At 40.3% G+C, this 17,492-nt stretch overlaps 2 protein-coding genes across 2 annotated transcripts; both read left to right on the top strand.

Moving 5' to 3' along the window:
• Positions 1–5,852: 5,852 nt before the first annotated feature.
• On the top strand, positions 5,853–7,333 carry fgfbp2b (fibroblast growth factor binding protein 2b; the record flags this gene model as incomplete). The annotated part of the gene is made up of 2 exons (XM_044345748.1): positions 5,853–6,600; positions 6,972–7,333. A coding segment is annotated over one exon (729 nt), but the record flags the coding sequence as incomplete, so codon positions are not given.
• Positions 7,334–14,472: 7,139 nt separating this feature from the next.
• fgfbp1b (fibroblast growth factor binding protein 1b) lies at positions 14,473–16,815 on the top strand. Its single transcript, XM_044345537.1, has 2 exons — positions 14,473–14,557; positions 14,899–16,815. The coding sequence occupies exon 2, from the start codon at positions 14,924–14,926 to the stop codon at positions 15,638–15,640; it is 717 nt and encodes a 238-aa protein (XP_044201472.1). The 5' UTR covers positions 14,473–14,557; positions 14,899–14,923; the 3' UTR covers positions 15,641–16,815.
• Positions 16,816–17,492: the final 677 nt, after the last annotated feature.

Genomic DNA, 17,492 nt, shown 5'->3' with positions numbered 1-17,492 from the left:
AACGCAAATACACATTTCTGTAACACGGTTTTTAAAGGACCAGTATGTAAGATTTAGTGGCATCCAGCAGTGAGGTTGCAGATTGCAACCAACTGAATACCCCTCCCTGCCCCCTCCCCTTTCAAACATGTAGGAGAATCTACGGTGGCCACGAAACTCACAAAAAACATGAAAGACCCTCTCTAGAGCCAGTGTTTTGTTTGTCCATTCTGGGCTACTGTAGAAACATGGCAGCCTCCGTGGAAGAGGACCCTCTCCCTCTGTAGATATAAAGGGCTCATTCTAAGCTGACAAAAACACAATTCTTATTTTCAGGTGATTATACACTAATTAAAACATACTTATGAATACTTTATTCCATTACTGCCAAGTCCATTCTGCTAGATGCCACTAAATTCTACAAACTGGAACTTTAAGACAGCTCACAAACAAAATATTGTGTCTTAGGCATCTCTCGCCTGTCCATTAGTGAGGGCCTAGTTGCTTGTGTTGCCAGAGTTTTTTTCTTTTTTCCTGCCATCTTGTGGTTTGAGAAATAAAACTCCCAGAAGCCTCTGTGGTTGTCCGAGGCCAAACTGAGGAACACAAACAAAAGAAAATTCAGTTGGAGTTTGTGGTGAGGGCACAAATCTGTGAATAAAAAACTTCAGTTCAGTAAGTTTCTGCATTGTTTCTCTTCCATATACACGTGATTCATGGACTGGATAGATATAACTACGGTTCTCTGACGCACACACAGTGACACATACAGTACACTTCAGCTAAAACACACACCCTACTGAGGAAATTCTGGTAGATTTTTGAGTCATAAATCGCCCCAAATAACCTTTTGAGTGTCCTTTTATGTTCTTTGAAACTTCACATAAACTCTGAGCCACAGGCTGGAACACATTTGATGGTTTAAGTGAAGCAAATGTTCAGATAAGTTAGACGTCCAAGCTCCCAAAGCAACATAATCTGTCTGCCAAAACACACAGTACACCAGGGAACGCGAAGAACATTCATGTGCAACACATGCACTCACATCAGCTGAAAAGGTTCAGGTCTGTTTTGGGGGGTTGACAGGTCTGCAGGAGATGGTGAGGGGTGAGGGGGGTGGCGGCGGTTGAGGTGGCGTGACGCTGTTACATCCTATCAGAGGACGACTACTTAAACTTAATTTAGGAGAACATCTGTTCCAGACAACATACACACACACACACACACACACACACACACTTCTCACATGTTTACTTTGTCTCTCACAGGGTCTTTTTTTTTCCTCTTCCCAACCAGATTGATGGCTATAAAAATAAAACTTCCTGAATGCACTGAGGGCAAGCGTGCATATAACACATGTGTGTGACTTTGTACACAGTAGCAGGCTAAACATACACTCTTCTTCCGCTCTCTGTCCAGCCCAGCCAGCTCATATGGAATAAGTTTCTTTTAAAGGCAGTGTCTGTTTTTCTGCTCAGTACCAAAACTAAGAACTGTGTGGATTTCAATCAGGCCTGCTTTTGAGCACAATTTTACCTTTATTTCAGTCTCTATTCTGAGATTTCTTTTCATAATTCTTTAATTTAATTGAATTTGGTCTCTTATCTACCTACTTGAGTATTATTATTTCATTATTGTGTGATTATTGGCTGCTGTAACAGTACAATATCCCACTAGGGTTATAGTTATCGCTTAGATAAACCTGCAATTCAGTCAGAACACTGAGGTCAAGATTTTAACCATTTATTGAAACATGTTTGTCTCTGTTCATGTAATGCTCCAGAACAAATCTGTCCTTGAGCTCACAAACCCCCCAGCAGAGCCTGACATACAGTACACAACATTTGATGAACATGAAAACATTAAAAAAAAAAAAAACATTGAAGCCCCTCTTCACTTGTTCCTACAGTTGAATGTTTGAGCTTGACTGTGCAAAACGATGTATGTGCAGAGTTTGACACTAAAAGACTGTTTCCATGTTTATCTGCTGAAGAGGAAAGTTTCTCTGTGGTCATTGAAAATCTGATATTAAGGGGCCCACAATCATGTTTTTTGATATCACAAATAGTTTGGAGACAAATCCTGGTCCAGTATTCAACTTACACAAGTATGATATGGAAACTTGAGGCCTCCAGTGCATGAACACTGAGAATAGACTTTACAGTGAAGTAGGAGACATCTTGTGCCCAACAGGAAAACTTTAAAAATCAACAATATCTGCATATTCATTGATTCTTGGACTTTAACATGATAACTTTTTTTGTTGAAAACATGTCTTGAGGGGATCTTTAACAATTCATGACCAACTGACTTTAATACAGGAGGAGGCTGATGAGCTGGATGGAGTTAAATTCTGAACTCAGTGTTGTTGTAGGACTATAAGGACCAAGCGGCAACCTCCGGGGCTGAAAAATGCAGCCAATGCAGAAGTGCCAAAAACCTGCATCCTATCTAATGGCCATCAGGGGGCGACTCCACTGGCTGCAAAAAGAAGTCTGATTGTATGGAAGTCAATGAGAAAATGACCCTACTTCTCACTTGATGTATTACCTCAGTTAACACTTTCCTAATGAATTTATGGTCTCAATCACTAGTTTCAAGTCTTCTTCGATACAGCATGATGTTCATTTTGTAAATTATGGCCCCATTTAGAGTAAAATAGACAACAAAGCAACGTATGCTTTAGGGCGTGGCTACGTTGTGATTGACAAGTTGCTACCACAGCGACAATGTTGCTTACGTAATGTAACATTGTGGTCGCCTAAAAATAGTCCTGATCAGTGTTTGGTTGTAATAAAAGACCCATCAATGAGTCATATGATCAGTTTTTCCGGTGAGTACATTTTGTTTTAACGGTTTTAGGCCTGTTTTCGCTAGCGGAAATTAGCATTAGCATCAGCATTATCACTGTTAACCATAGATTGTAAATGCACCGTGCTAACCAAGCTAGTAGCTAGCGCTATGTTCAGCTCCACCCTCTCGTCCAAATATGGTCACTTCTGGCTCCAAAAATCAAACATGGCGATGGCCAAATCCAAGATGGCGATGGTCAAATCACTACACTCAAGGCTTCAAAACGGCAGTTTGCAAACCAATGGGTGACATCACGCTGACTACGTCCATATTTTTTACAGTATATGATAAGGACAGGATGAAGAGTACGAAATGATTACATAGAGTGTCTTTTGATAGAAGTAGGACATGGACATACATGACTGGAGGTTGTATTGAGCATACAACTGTAACTGATTTTTTTGGCCACTTGGGGGCAGCAGAAACAAGCTGTGAACACAACACTGACCTATCATCACATTTTAAGTTGCGATCGTGCGATGTTTCATTTTTAGGGAGCTGTCATGACGTCCATCTTAATATACAGTCAACGGTCTTTACCAACTCCCAAGAAAAATATCTGCCTCTTTAGTTGCTAAATACTCAAATATATTCTCAAGCTAGTCGCTAACTGTGTCTGTTTGCTGTTTGGTGCTGAGCAGGTGGTGTACTGTGGGTTTTTAGAGCTTTTTTGATAAAAACAAAACAACCCTATAGGCTATGAAAGCAGCGAGAGTGAAACAGTAAAGTTGTGGCCAGATTGCTAAACAATGAGCTGAAATTGGCTATAAAGAAGTAGAGGTTTGCTGCAGAGTCGGATGATAACTCTCTAGGGTCAACTTTAGCCTTTTTAAAGGAATAGTGTCAAACATTTGGGAAAAAAAACACTTATTTGCTTTCTTGCTGAGAGTTAGATGAGAAGATTGATACCACATTCATATCTGTCCATTTAATACGAAGCTACAGCCAGCAGCTGGTTAGCTTAGCTTAGCATTACAACTAGAAACAGGGGAAAACAGCTAGCCTGGCTCTGTATTTAAAGGTAAAAAAATATCTGTCTACCAGCACCTCTAAAGCCAGTAGCAAAAGTACAGTAAAGATCAAAAAAGTGAGCAAACTGATTGTCAGTTACAGAAAAATATGTCATTAACTAACGTATTTTCATTAACTAGCATTAACCACCATAAGCAATTTGGTCATAACAGACCAAGTAGCTACAAAACTGTAGACTGTATTGAACTGAGAAAGTTAGTAGTTAAAACCTTAAGGTTGTTAAAATCATCTTATTCCACACTGCTGGACAGACTCGTCTTGGCTTACTCCAACTCTTTGTTGAACCTATACAGAATGAATGACTGAATGAATGAATTAAGTTGTTATTATTGTGTCATGTATACAACTATACTCGGCCAACATGGGCTTAGAAGACCCTGCACATTCACAAAAGCCAGATCCAGAATTTTACATATACATACATTACACACAAACAAACAAGGGTTTAAAAACAAAGAAAAGCCATTTCAATAATTTTCACTCTCAGATTGTCAAACTTTGATTTTATATAATTCATTTATATATATAAAATAATACTGGAGAGATCAGATTGTTCTGCCTTCTTTTCCAGGTTTTCAGGCTTTTGAGACAAAGTCACACTTTATTGTAATTAATGTGCAATTATGAATCAGTGAATATGATTACAGCTACAGTATGTTATAGTATCATATTTGAGTTATCAATCGTTCATTAACTACACCAGTTGTCAATGCATCATAGGTTACATTATAGTGTTATACAACATTTATTCGGTGTCTTATAAACGCTAAATACGCAGGTTAAAATGATTAGAGCTGCAACAATTAATCAAGTCAATTAATCAATTAGTTGTCAACTACTGAATTAATTGCCAGCTATTTTGATAATCGATTGATCATTTGGAGTCATTTTTTAAGAAACAAATTCTCTGGTTCCAGCTTCTCAAATGTGACTATTTACTGGTTTCTTTAGTCCTCTACGACAGTAAACTGAATATATTTGGGTTGAGGACGTCATCTTGGGCTTTGGGAGACATTTTCTGACACTTTATAGACCAAACAGCTAATCGATTAATTGAGAAAATAATCAACAGATTAATCGATAATGAAAATAATTAATTGTTAGTTGAAGCCCTAATAATAATACTTTACACTCAACCACATGAACCTTGAACAACTCCAGTTTTTGAACAATTAACAATGAAGTTTGGCTGCTCATTATTAGTTTGTGACTTTGTTGGTAAAACAGCAACAAAGTCTAACTTTGCATCTTAAGACAAACATGATGGGTTTTTTTTATTTTTACAGGGTCACAGGCAAACTTTAACTCCTCAGCAAAAAAAAACCTTCAGGCTGCAGTTTGTGCTCAGGACCCTCAGTCCTCTTCTCCTCGTCTCCCCCTCATCAATAGTCAAAGAACCTCCTATGTGAGATTATATAATGTCTCACGAAGCTTTTTCACAACATTTGGCTTCATGTGTGTAACGTCCTTCAGCTTTAACTCCTCTCCCTCCCCCCTCGGCTCCCACAGACCCGTTGACCGCTTCCCTTCTTCCTCCTGCCTCAAGTTTAGGTTCTCCCCCCTCCTTCCATCCATCGCACCCATCACTTTTTTAGTTTTGAGTATATCACACAAGCCTCATGTGGTTGCTGTGTGTGTGTGTGTGTGTGTGTGTGTGTGTGTGTGTGTATGTATGTGGTTTAAAGGAGGAGTTAAAGCTAGAGGAGGAGTTTGACTCCTTTGGCTCACCTGAATAATACCTTCTTTGTGAGCTTTGGCCTTATATAGTCACACTCAGATGCTTTCTCCCCTTGCACACCTTAATCCTATGTGCACACATATATATACTTAAATCATCCTATACCCACATCCATCCATCACCGACACCTAACGACGCCATGAGAGCCGGGGTGAGAGTGTTGCTGCTGCTCCTGGCAGTGACAGTTTGTGTGTCATCTGCTCAAACCAACAACAGCAACAATGACAACAAGCAGCAGCAGCAGCAGCAGAGGCAGCAGCAACAGCAGCAGCAACAGCAGCAGCAGCAGCAGCAGCAGCAGCAACAGCAGCAGCAGCAGCAGCAGCAGCAGCGCAGCATCTGGGATGAGCCCATCCGATTCAGCACCAAGGCCAAGGACTCCTGCACCATGGTAGTGTCCGGAGCCGGGGACTATACTCGTCTGCGTGTCTCCTGCAAAGGTCCGAGCCAGGGTCAGAGCCCAGCACGCTCCTACTACTGCGACTTCCAGGGCAAACCCAATCTGTGCCGTGCCTACAACCTCAACCCTCGCCACTACTTCACCCAGATGATGTGGGAGTTGAGGAAGCTGAGCCATGCCTGCCAGGGGCCCAAAATCTACCGCCCACAGATGTGTAAGAAATACCCCGACGAGGCCCAGATGACCTTCCTGGCCACCTGGCCCAAGACCACCACCCCCAAACCCTCCAAGCCCGTCCAGGAGCCGCGCAAACCAGCAGTGCCTTCCCAGACCAAGCCCGTCACTACTCCTAAACCTGTCAAGCCTCAGCCACAGCCCGTCAAGCCCCAGCAGCCAAATAAGGGCACCCAGCAGCCAAGTAAGGGCACTCAGACCAGAAAAACTACCCATAAGCCTGGGAAGACCACTACTCGCCCCACAGAGCAGCCTGACTCCAAAGCTTCCCGCCTCGCTACAGAGTACTGCTGGAAGAGCTTCCACGGCATCTGCAGCTACTTCATCAGCTGGTTCCAAAACTGAGACGACACTGCAGACACAGGTGAGTGATGGAAAAATGAGGAAGGGGAAGAGGTGATGTTACAGAGAAAAGTTGGCAACAGGCATAGTGAAAAAGTTGGAATTAAAAGGGGGACAAAGACAGAAAATAGTAGTTTTTCTGTGGATGTATTATGATGAAAACCACTACAAAGTCAGAAAACATAGATAGAAGGAGTGATGACTTGCAAAAAAGGCAGATTAAATGTTATTCATACCCTCAATGAATGAACTAAATGTAGATATTTTGCAGTAAAATCAAGTCTGAGTTTATGGAGCAATAAACCTTTATTCTACTTACATTTTAGAATTAATCTTGAAATTTAAAAGGTATGTATGACGTGTTCCTGAGTGCTTTTTTTGTTGTTGTTTCAGGTTGGAAACACCAGCGACTCTTCTCGTCTATCTTTGACCTCTCCAGGATCTGTGTGGGAGCCTCTGGGGGTCACTTTGTCGCCTCGTGATGTCCGACTCCCTTCACACTGCAGCATCATACAGGCTGAGCATCTCCAAAAAAAAACTGCTGTGTGCGTTTAGCGGATGACTGCATGTTCTGTCATGTGGTGTTAATGTCATTTGTATCAACTCACAGCAAGACAAGAGAAACTATGGCAGGCATGTGATTATGTTTGTATATGATGTGATATTTCCTCCTCATGTCACATAAAAATGCAGGGAAATGTTTCAGGAGAGAAATTGTGAAGGTAAAGAGAATAAAGTCAGAGTGGTGAACTCTCCTCCTCTGTGTCGCTTCTTGTTTCTTTCTGCTGAGCTCAAACAAGCAGCAGTTTTCACACTCATTTATTCAAAAGAGTCCTTGTTTCTTTTCATCGCCCGGCTGTAACAACACGTCTGCTGCCGGCCGAGGAAGTTGTTAACAGTCCGAGTGAACCCAGACTGCAGTAAAGATAATACAGCTCAGTCACAGAAGGTGCCTGAGTGGAGCTAAACACTTCTTTGTATGACCTGATGAATTGAGTCTTAAGAGCCACCGTGTGCAGGAACAGAGGGGGTCTGTGTGGAGGCCAAAGACGAAAGTGACCGAACCACCGGTGTTGTTTTCCAACCCGCCCTCCCCCCAACACACACACATAATGGGTGAGAGTGGAAGCAGAAAATCACTTTTAAAGAGCTGCAATGACTAATCGATTAGTTGCCGACTGTTTTAATAATCGATTAATTCTTTTGAGTAATTTTTTAAGAAGAAATTTTCCATATTCTCTGGTTCCAGCTTCTCACATGTGAATATTTTCAGTTTACTTTAGTTTTCTATGACAATAAACTGATTATCTTCGGGTTATGGACTGTTGCTCAGGGCAAAACAAAACATTAAAGGTTTTTCTTGGGCTTTGTGAAAACAGTGATTGACATTTTTCACCATTTTCTGACATTTTATAAACCAAACAATTAATCAAGAAAATAATCAACAGATTAATCGATAATGAAAACTATCATTACTTGCAGTCCTGCACTTTTACTCTCATCACTGTGACTGTCTTTGAATATTTCAGTCTCATGCTGTGCAACCAAACATTGTTCAAACACACATAATTTATTTGAATAAAGTTTCCAAAGATACCAAACATGTCATAAGGAAAAGATGCACATGACATCTTAAATATTTTAAGGGAATGATGCAGCCATTAAAAACAGAGACTTGTGTTTGAATACTTCATATTTCACTCAGTTTAAACATCATGTAGATTCATTTGACTTTGATAAAGAGACATCAATTAAACAAATGAGACAAAAACCTTACACTTGTTTGTTTATTTATTGAGGAAAATGATCCAATGTTACATATTTGTGTGTGGCAAAATTACGTGAACCTCTAGGTTTATCAATTCATTTGAAGGGGAAATTAGAGTTGGGTGTTTCAATCAATGGGATGACAATCAAGTGTGAGTCTGAGAGGCTCTGCCTTATTTAAAGAAGAGAAATCTGGGTCTTCACTATGACAGTCTGAGCTTGATAGGTTCGTGGAAGTGTGTCATGGCTCAAACAAAGTAGATTTCTCAGAACCTTAGAAAAAGAGTTACTGATACTCACCAGGCTGAAAAGGGTTACAAAACCATTTCTAAAGAGTTGGGACTCCACTGTCAGGCAGATTGTGTACAAATAGAAGACATCCAACACCATTGTTATCCTCTCCAGGAGTGGTCAAACAACAAAAATCACACCAAGAGCAGGCATGTAATAGTCCTAAAGGTCTCTCTCGCAGTGGCAACAGTCGATGTTCATGAGTCCACCATCAGGAGAACATTGAACATCAATGGTGTGCACGACAGAGTTGCAAGGAGAAAGCCACTACTCTCCAAAAAGAACATTACTGCCGTTTACAGTTTGCTCAAAACCACGTGGATAAGCCAGAAGGTTACTGGAAAAATGTTTTGTGGATGGATGAGACCAAAATCAAACTTTTCGGCTTGAATGAGAAGCGCTATGTTTGGTGATAAGCAAACTCTGCATTCCAGCATAAGAACCTTAACCTATCTGTGAAACATGGTGGTGGTAGTATCATGGTTTGGGCTGCTTTGCTGCCTCTGAACCAAGGCAGCTTGCAATCATTGAAGGAGCCATGATTTCTGAGTTGTACCAGCAAATTCTACAGGAAAATGTCAAGGTATCTGTCTGTGAACTGAAGCTCAACAGAAAGTGGGTCATGCAGTAAGACAACAACCCTAAACACACAAGTCGCTCTACCAAAGAATGGTTAAAGCAGAAGACAGTGAATGTTTTGGAATGGCTGAGTCAAAGTCCTGACCTGAATCCTGTTGAAATGCTGTGGAAGGACCTGAAGCAGAGAGTTCATGCAAAGAAGCCCACTAAGGATAAATGGGCTAAAATTCCTCCAAGCTGATGTGCAGAGCTGATAAACAGTTACCGGAAACATTTGGTTTAAGTTATTGCTGCAAAAGGGGGTCACACCAGTTACTGAAAGCAAGGGTTCACATACTTTTGCCTCACACAAATATGTAAGATTGGATAATTTTCCTAATAAATAAATGAAAAAGTATAATGTTTTTGTCTCATTTGTTTAATTGGGTTCCCTTTTTCTACTTTTAGGACTTCTGTAAAAATCTGATCATTTATGCAGAAATAGAGAAAATTCTAAAGGGTTCACAAACTTTCAAGCAGCACTGATTGTACAGTGTGCCTTAAGCATTCTGGTTAACATATCAAGGGCACAAGATTTAATGTAATGTAATGTATAATGTATGTATGCTTATATATACATTTTTATTGGGCTACACACAGTCACCATTATTAATTCAGGGTGAGGTTGCTGTTGAACTTCTAGCTTCCACAAGATGGTGCTGCTGAGCAGAGAGGACATGGAGGGAGGACATGTTGATTTTTAAAATTGTTTTCATTTTTCTGTCTCCTACACACACACAATCGTGTTTCCATCACTTCAGAGGACATTACATTGACTTACATTAATTTCCTGGAGACTTACCTTAACCTTATCTTAAGTTTAAACCAAGACTTCATCTTAAAATTTAATGATTTATGTTATGGGGATTTGATCTTTGTCCCCAAAAGGAAGACAAATTCCCACAATGTGACTGTATAAATGTGTTATGCCCCCACAACATGAGTAATACAAGTACATACACACACACACACACACACACACACACACACACACACACACTTAACAAACTGCAAAGTCTCATTAGTGAATGTGTTAAAATAACAAATTCTATTATTTTGCAACAAGTTACTTATTTAACTGCATATAAATTAACTTGCACTTTCCTTTATCTGATGCACAGCTCTTGACTACATTTATTTAAGAAAACGGTTTATTATGTTCTATGTAAAATGAAAATGTATAAAACATTTTCTCAAAATGAGGACCGGCCTAAATGTCCTCACTCTACAAAAATCTCATCATTTCAAAGGTCTAAAACTCTAATTAGTCCCTCATTGACATAATGCATTCCCAAACCTCTTACCCAAACCTTAACCATCACAACTACATGCCTAACCTGAACGTGAACCTGAACCTGAACTTGAACCTGACCCTAATTCTTACCTTAACCTTAAAACCAAGTCTCAACCCTCAAACATCCCTTTGAAGTTATGAGTTAAAATGTCCTCACTGTGATGGTTTCAAACTCCAATTTGTCCTCACAAAGACAGAAAGATACTCACAGCTTCCCTGTTTACTTTCACTAAATCTTCTACTACTGTTTCACCACAGTAACTACTCGTAAGATTACTGGACACGTGCCCATGTGAGACTTATGTGGCTCCTTCCTCATTATTATCAAGTCTTTGTTCCTACCTGCAGCAGCTGCGTCATTCCTGTAATGAGAGGTGATGACAGGGTGGGGTGGCCTTTCCCTTGTAGAAAGTAAATGATGTGTAAATAACACCAAAAATAATATGTAAGTTCATAAGTTCAGAATATTTAATTAAGACCTCATTCAGTGTCTTTCTATTCAGTGTTCAAAAACTATAATGAGACTGAAGTCTGCATGTTCACTCCTATATTAATCCAAACATGCCAATTTTAGTGGTGTTTAATCAATACAAATCCTTGGTTTGGTCTGTAATCTGAAAAGGACATTTAGTTTAACATACAGACAAAACTTCTGTATGTTTCAACTTTCCTGAAAGAGCGACTACAGAGAGAAATGCTGTAGATGAAGGAACAGGGGCTGCTACGTCTTTCTCATTACAGATACTTAGAAAAAAAATTCAGAAAAAAGGGAGGGAGCCATAAGATGCTCGATATGTACACAAATACGGGCACCAACTGACATGAAGAACATAGAAAAGGCTTCAATCAGAAGTTACTCTGGATTGCAACGTGTTTCTAGCTTGGCGCTCTTCCTCAGGCAGTGTAGTTTTATGCTAAAGTGTCTCCAGAAACAGGGAAAAGGCAGGACATGATGTTGTAAATACATCAAACTGTGAAACCATGTATACAAAACAATTATAGGATGTTAATATTGTTGATAAAGAGTATTCAACATGTTGCCTTTAAGCTTAGTGATATATCAAATACAAGAACATATGTAGTCTGGTGGTAGCCCACTCGCTAAGTCAAAACAAGGTGATCAGACACAATATACAGTAATATATACACATATATTGTAAGAGGGGGTTAGATGAAACGACACAGATCTAATTGCTCATAAAGTCCATAGAGAGACACTGCTCACTGGGAAGCCTTTTCCCACTGTTTTCCTGTGGATTTCTGGGTATTTTTGACTTGTCATATATCACACCAAAAGCACAGATGTAACTGATAACATTAATGATGACTCTGTTCCACTGAGGTGCCCCCGTAAGTCATGCGTACTGCCAGTACCAGTATACAAAATAACAGGGCTCTGGACCTGGAACACCTTGTTATTAGTGACACACCTGTTGTACAAGCAGCAATGTCTTCTGTGAGAAAAGGCTGATGAACAGGGATTACACTAGTTTAGGCATGTGCATTCATGATTCTGACAATAGAAAATGAGTGTTGTAATAAACAGGCGGAAAAATTTGAAACTGACGCTGCCAACAAAAATGAAGGCTCCACCATGTGACAAGACGAAATACAGGAAGGACTGAATGTCAAAATGCTGTGAACGAGTTAACTCTGTGGACAACCAGCTGAGAGTTTATGGGGAGAGAAGGAGCTGACGGACATCTGGTAAATGTGTCAATGTTTGATAGACAGAGGTGCTAAAGGCCAAAGTGTGAAAGCAGACATTTCTAAAAACTTGCTAAGACAAGACAAACATTATTCAGTGTACTATATCCAATATCCTCAAAAGCAATTGTCCAATCAGAAAACAGTCATGACTGGTGTAATTTTTCACCAGAGCAGCGATGAATTTGCACAAGAAATTGCTATAATTTAATAAACATTTTACAGGAAGACATTTTGTCACAGTAGAAAAAGCTCAGGTGTATTTAGCTGCTTCAGTTTCAGGGTCCTGATGTGCATGCCAGCTCACTATCACACTATCACGGCTTACTGGGACACTTGCAGAGGCATCGTTGATGTTATTAGTAACACCTGTGCTTTTCCTACTATGACAAGTCAAACTGTCTGCTATGAAAAAGGCCTAAAACTGTATATTTTATATATATATATTTTATATATATGTATATTCAAGATTATTTAAGGCCTTGACATTAGATCATTTCAGTCATTTTAAGGCTTTTCAATAGACACTTTTGCTATATACAAGACACGTTTCCATCCAGTGTTTGATTCTCTCCAGTTTATACACTCCTATAATTAGCCTGTTAAAGAACCATAAAAAAGAAGTTCCTCTGTTTTATTATTTGAGCAGTGCGGTTCTCATAGCAGTATTAGCAATACAGAGCAGTAGTGGATGATTTCGTGGAGTGGTCTGGAAGAAATCATCTGCGTCTGAACGTGGCCAAGATCCGGGAGACGGTGATCAACTTCAGAAGGAAGAGGACGGCTACACAACCCCTGTGCATTCTGGGAGAGGATGTTGGCGTGATGGAGGACTACAATTACCTGGGCATCCACATTGACAGCAGACTGAACTGGAAGACCAACACTGAGGCTGAGAAAGCTGAGATGATTCAATGTGTGCAGCAAGATTTTGGAAATCTTCTATCGGTCTGTGCACTGAACCTCACTGTAGTCTGCTGGGGGAGCCGGCGACACCAACAGACTTAATAAACTGACCGGCTCCGTAATTGGCTGCAAACCAGACACCTTTGAAGTTATGGTGGAAAGGAGGACACTGAATAATTATGGATAATCCTGACCTGCCTCTCCACCACCTACTGGACAGACAGTGGAGCACTTTCTCCAATAGGTTCAGCTTCAGGAAATCTTTCCTGCTAAAAGCAATAATTATATGTTGTGTTAATTTTTCTGTAGAAATATATTTCTCTCTTCTAGTGTTGATATGTATATTTTCTGTGTATTTACTGTCCTGTGCAGTGGATAGCCTGCTGCTGTAACACAAGAAAAGTACATCAATAAAGTACATCTATCTATTTATCTATCTATCTATCTATCTTAATACATAGGAATAATACATAGGCTCATTTAATTTTCATTTCTTACCAGAAAAAAATTAAAAAACATTACCAGCTGTGGGCCTGACCAGAAACTATGAGGACAAAGAGCAATAAAACAGCAGAAAGACCAGATGAAAGTTTACAGATGAATGACGTGAGGTCATTAAACGTGTTTTTTTGTCCAATAAAACTTCAAAATATTCCATCTGCTGTCATGTAAGACCAAGAAAAGCAGCCAATTATCACATTTAAGAAACCAGTAAAGTGTTGGCATTTTTGATTTAAAATGACTCTGTTCTTAACTTTTTAATTTCCTTTGAAACGTTTCTTTGAAATTACATTTTAATGCTTTTAAGCTGTTCTCATTTGTTTTACGTTTTAATGCATTAAAGCACTTTTAATTGCTCTTGTGTATGAAACGTGTTACATAAATAAAACCTGCCTCAAACAACTAATTGATTATCAAAACAGTCGCTGATTAATATTCTTCCAACTGCTAATAACAATATCTTAGCTCCTCGCGGCTGAACGCAGCAGCGGATTGGTGGAGAGTCGCAGTCGAGCCCCCCAAGACGCGTCCTCGTGTGCCTGCGCATGCGTGTGAGGTGGAGTTAAAATGTGGTAATCTGCCTTTTTAAACTCTTCACAATAACCTGTGTAAACACGCACATCCATCATCAGTTCCAGTTTACAGCCTCTTTGATCTTCAGATGAACTTTGTGTGTCAGGAAGGCGGGAGTTCACCGCATTCCCTTCCTCCTGAAAGCATGACTGCAAAGATTTCTCTCAATGGATTTGCGTGCTCGTGTGTGTGTGTGTGTGTGTGTGTGTGTTATTGGGCGGGAGAGGTGGGCGTGCCGCAGCATTTATGTATGAAAGCCATGTGCGAGACCACGGAGAGCCACAAGCAGCAGCTTTACGCACAGCGACACTTGTTATTTTTGGTGAGTAGAATAAAAAAGAGAAGTTGTGACTTTCTGTGTATGTATGAATCTTTGCTCCTCACTACAGTTTCTAAAAGTTCAGCTCTGGATCTGCAGCTTTTTAAATGCGTAATTTGGCACAACGCCATCGTCAGCCAGGGGAACAGCATTTATTTATTACCAATTTCTTATATAAATCACTTTTTATTTCTCTGGATGCCGTCTTTAGTGGGAAAAAAACGTTTATATTTTCTGTTTTGCATTTTTGAACATTTTGTACTCAATAATGACATCACACCAGTTTATTAACCACGTGCGTCACCGAGGTCCCTAAACGTCTTTAACCATCCTCTGTCCTCCAGGTGAGACTTTATCTACTGTAAGAAGATGTTACTGCTGAGGACTTTGGCTCCGTGTTTGCTGATGGCCTTCCTCGCGCAGCAGGTCTCTCTGTCCTCTGGTGCGCGCGGTAAAGGACGCACTGCAGAGGAGCGCGGAGCGGACCGGACCGTGACTCCAGCGCCGGGCAGAGCGCAGAGGAGCGGAGGCAAAGGCGCAGCACCAGCAGCAGCAGCGACTGGCCGCGGGAAGTTCTCCACCAAGGACAAGATGCAGTGCACGTGGGGGGCGAGAGACGTGGGTGACACCGTGAAGCTGTCGGTCAAATGCGAGAACCCGGAGGCGCGCGTCAAAGGCGGAGTCACTGAGCTCAGGTGTGACTACAACGCCAAACCTCAGAGCTGCCCGGGCTACCAGTCCGACCCCAGGGGCTTCTGGAAACAGGTGGCCCGCGCGCTCAAAAAGCTTAAGGGCAAACTGTGCAAGGATGAACGCGCGCTGGTGAGGACCGGCATGTGCAAGCGCGCGCCCCGGGATGCGCACTTCAAACTTGACATCTCCAGCTCCGTGGCCTCCGCTCAGTCCGGAGATGTGGAGCCTCCCCGGCCGCCGCCACCTCGACGCGCCTCCACCGCGGCTCCTGCCGGATCGACAGCGTGCACGAGGCGCGCGGACCACCGGCAGAAGGCTGAAGAGTACTGCAACAGCGCGTGGGCCAGCGTGTGCTCTTTCTTTTTCTCCATGCTGCAAAGTGACGACTGTTAACTTCAGGAGGGACGTGAGGACATGAGATGACTGACAGCAGAGAAATCCGTTCAGGACTCCTCGTGTTTATAGAAATTGCATACGTCACACACATTTTAATCGGTAATCAATACAAACTGCAGAAGTGAATCATTCTCAGTCACCAAGTTCACGCAGGTGCGCATATTAACGGGTATTTGTCAGTTGTTCTGCTGTGAATGTGGCTCAGCAAATCTGAACTGAAGATTTATAATTTACATTATATTAGTAAATAGTAAATTATCACCAGTGGTGGAAAGTAGCAGATCTTCATTTATTTGTACTTTACTTGAGTATTTTCAGTTTTATGCTACTTTATCCTTCTACTCAGAGTTTATACCATTGAGATTATGATGTATTATTATAGATTTAACGACACAAAAGTTCATAAAGCAGTTAAAATCAGATTTATATGATGCCAGCTACATTAAAATCATGTTTACAAACTATATGATGTAAATAATGTAATATATACACAAATAACACTTAAAACAATACATTAAAAAGTCAAAAGATGATGTTAAAAAGAACATTTGCTCAAGTGAAGCTGCAGACATTTCATCAGCAAATTGTACTTAAATATTTTCTTAACATTTTCTTTTCAGTTTTTAACATATTGAGGCAAAAGACATGATGCAGTTATAACAACAAACAAACACACATACAGAGTCACTAAAACACAATAGATAAAATATGTAATCTGGAGTTGATAAGTGTGATTGGTGAACAACTCCAAAATGAATCAGCTGGTTTCTACTATTGATCGAGTGTAAATCTCTCAGTGCCTCGCTCACCACTCCTCACGTCTGTCAGGTTTTACATGTGACACCATAAGATGATCACTAAACACAGATGGTGCCTTGTGATGTCACAAAATGACTCCGAATGCTCTGACAAGGTTTTGAATCTCGGATCTGAGTGAAAAATTTAAATGTGTTTACTTGTAATAGAGTTGTTTGTACCTTGTGGTGTTGCTATTTTTTACTGTAGTAAGGAACTTGAATGCTTTTTCCACTGCTGTTTATCACACAGAAATGAAGATTGATGATTATGTAGAGTTGTAGTTTGTTCTACCTCTGGTTCATTTTATCAATCAACCACGATTAGCATATAAACATCACTGTATATATGCACTACAAATAAATATTTTCTATTTATACAATGTGCTTTGTTTTCTATACCAGTATGAAACATGTGACTGTGTACACATAACTACTCAATCTCCATTTTATTAAGCAAATTCAGTTTATTATTGAACCCCTTTTGAGTCAGGTTTTATTAAAACAAGTGAAAAAACTTCAAATATTTTCTTAAAATGACTTTTAGTATCTCAAAAGGAGGACGAATAAGGCTGATCACTGCACTGAAATCAAGAAAAATGACAGCAACTCTTTAAAGAAGTTGATTTGTGTTGGAAACAGGATGAAATAGTTTGATTTTTTTCACTTGTTTTAAGAAAATAACACTTTTAGGACTTAATAATATTATCAAGAGCAAAAGTAAAACATCATCTACCTTCCTGTCATCTCAAGCTTAGTTCAGCGTTTGACGTAACAAACACGCTTTTCTGCAGACTTCTCACCCACTGCCATCAGATTAAAGCACCACACACACATAATGAAACACTTTGGGGGTTTTTTAATGCACACAAGTGGAGCGATTGTACACGGCGGCTGAATATAGGGGTTGTTCCTCCAGTTTCCTTCTTTAATCACTAACACAGCTGCATTAGAGTAGAGACCATTTCTATAAAGGAAGATTGAAGGTAAAGACGTCTCTAATCCAGCTGTGTGTGTTTGTGTGTGTGTGTAAAATGTGTAATCCCGGAACAAGT

The sequence above is a fragment of the Thunnus albacares genome, chromosome 3 (genome assembly GCF_914725855.1).
Source record: "Thunnus albacares chromosome 3, fThuAlb1.1, whole genome shotgun sequence".
Classification (NCBI taxonomy): domain Eukaryota; kingdom Metazoa; phylum Chordata; class Actinopteri; order Scombriformes; family Scombridae; genus Thunnus; species Thunnus albacares.
This window is presented reverse-complemented; position numbering and strand designations above follow the sequence as displayed.

Coding starts and splice junctions, on each gene's coding strand:
- fgfbp1b (XM_044345537.1), top strand. CDS start 14,924: ATGTTACTGCTGAGGACTTTGGCTCCGTGTTTGCTGATGGCCTTCCTC.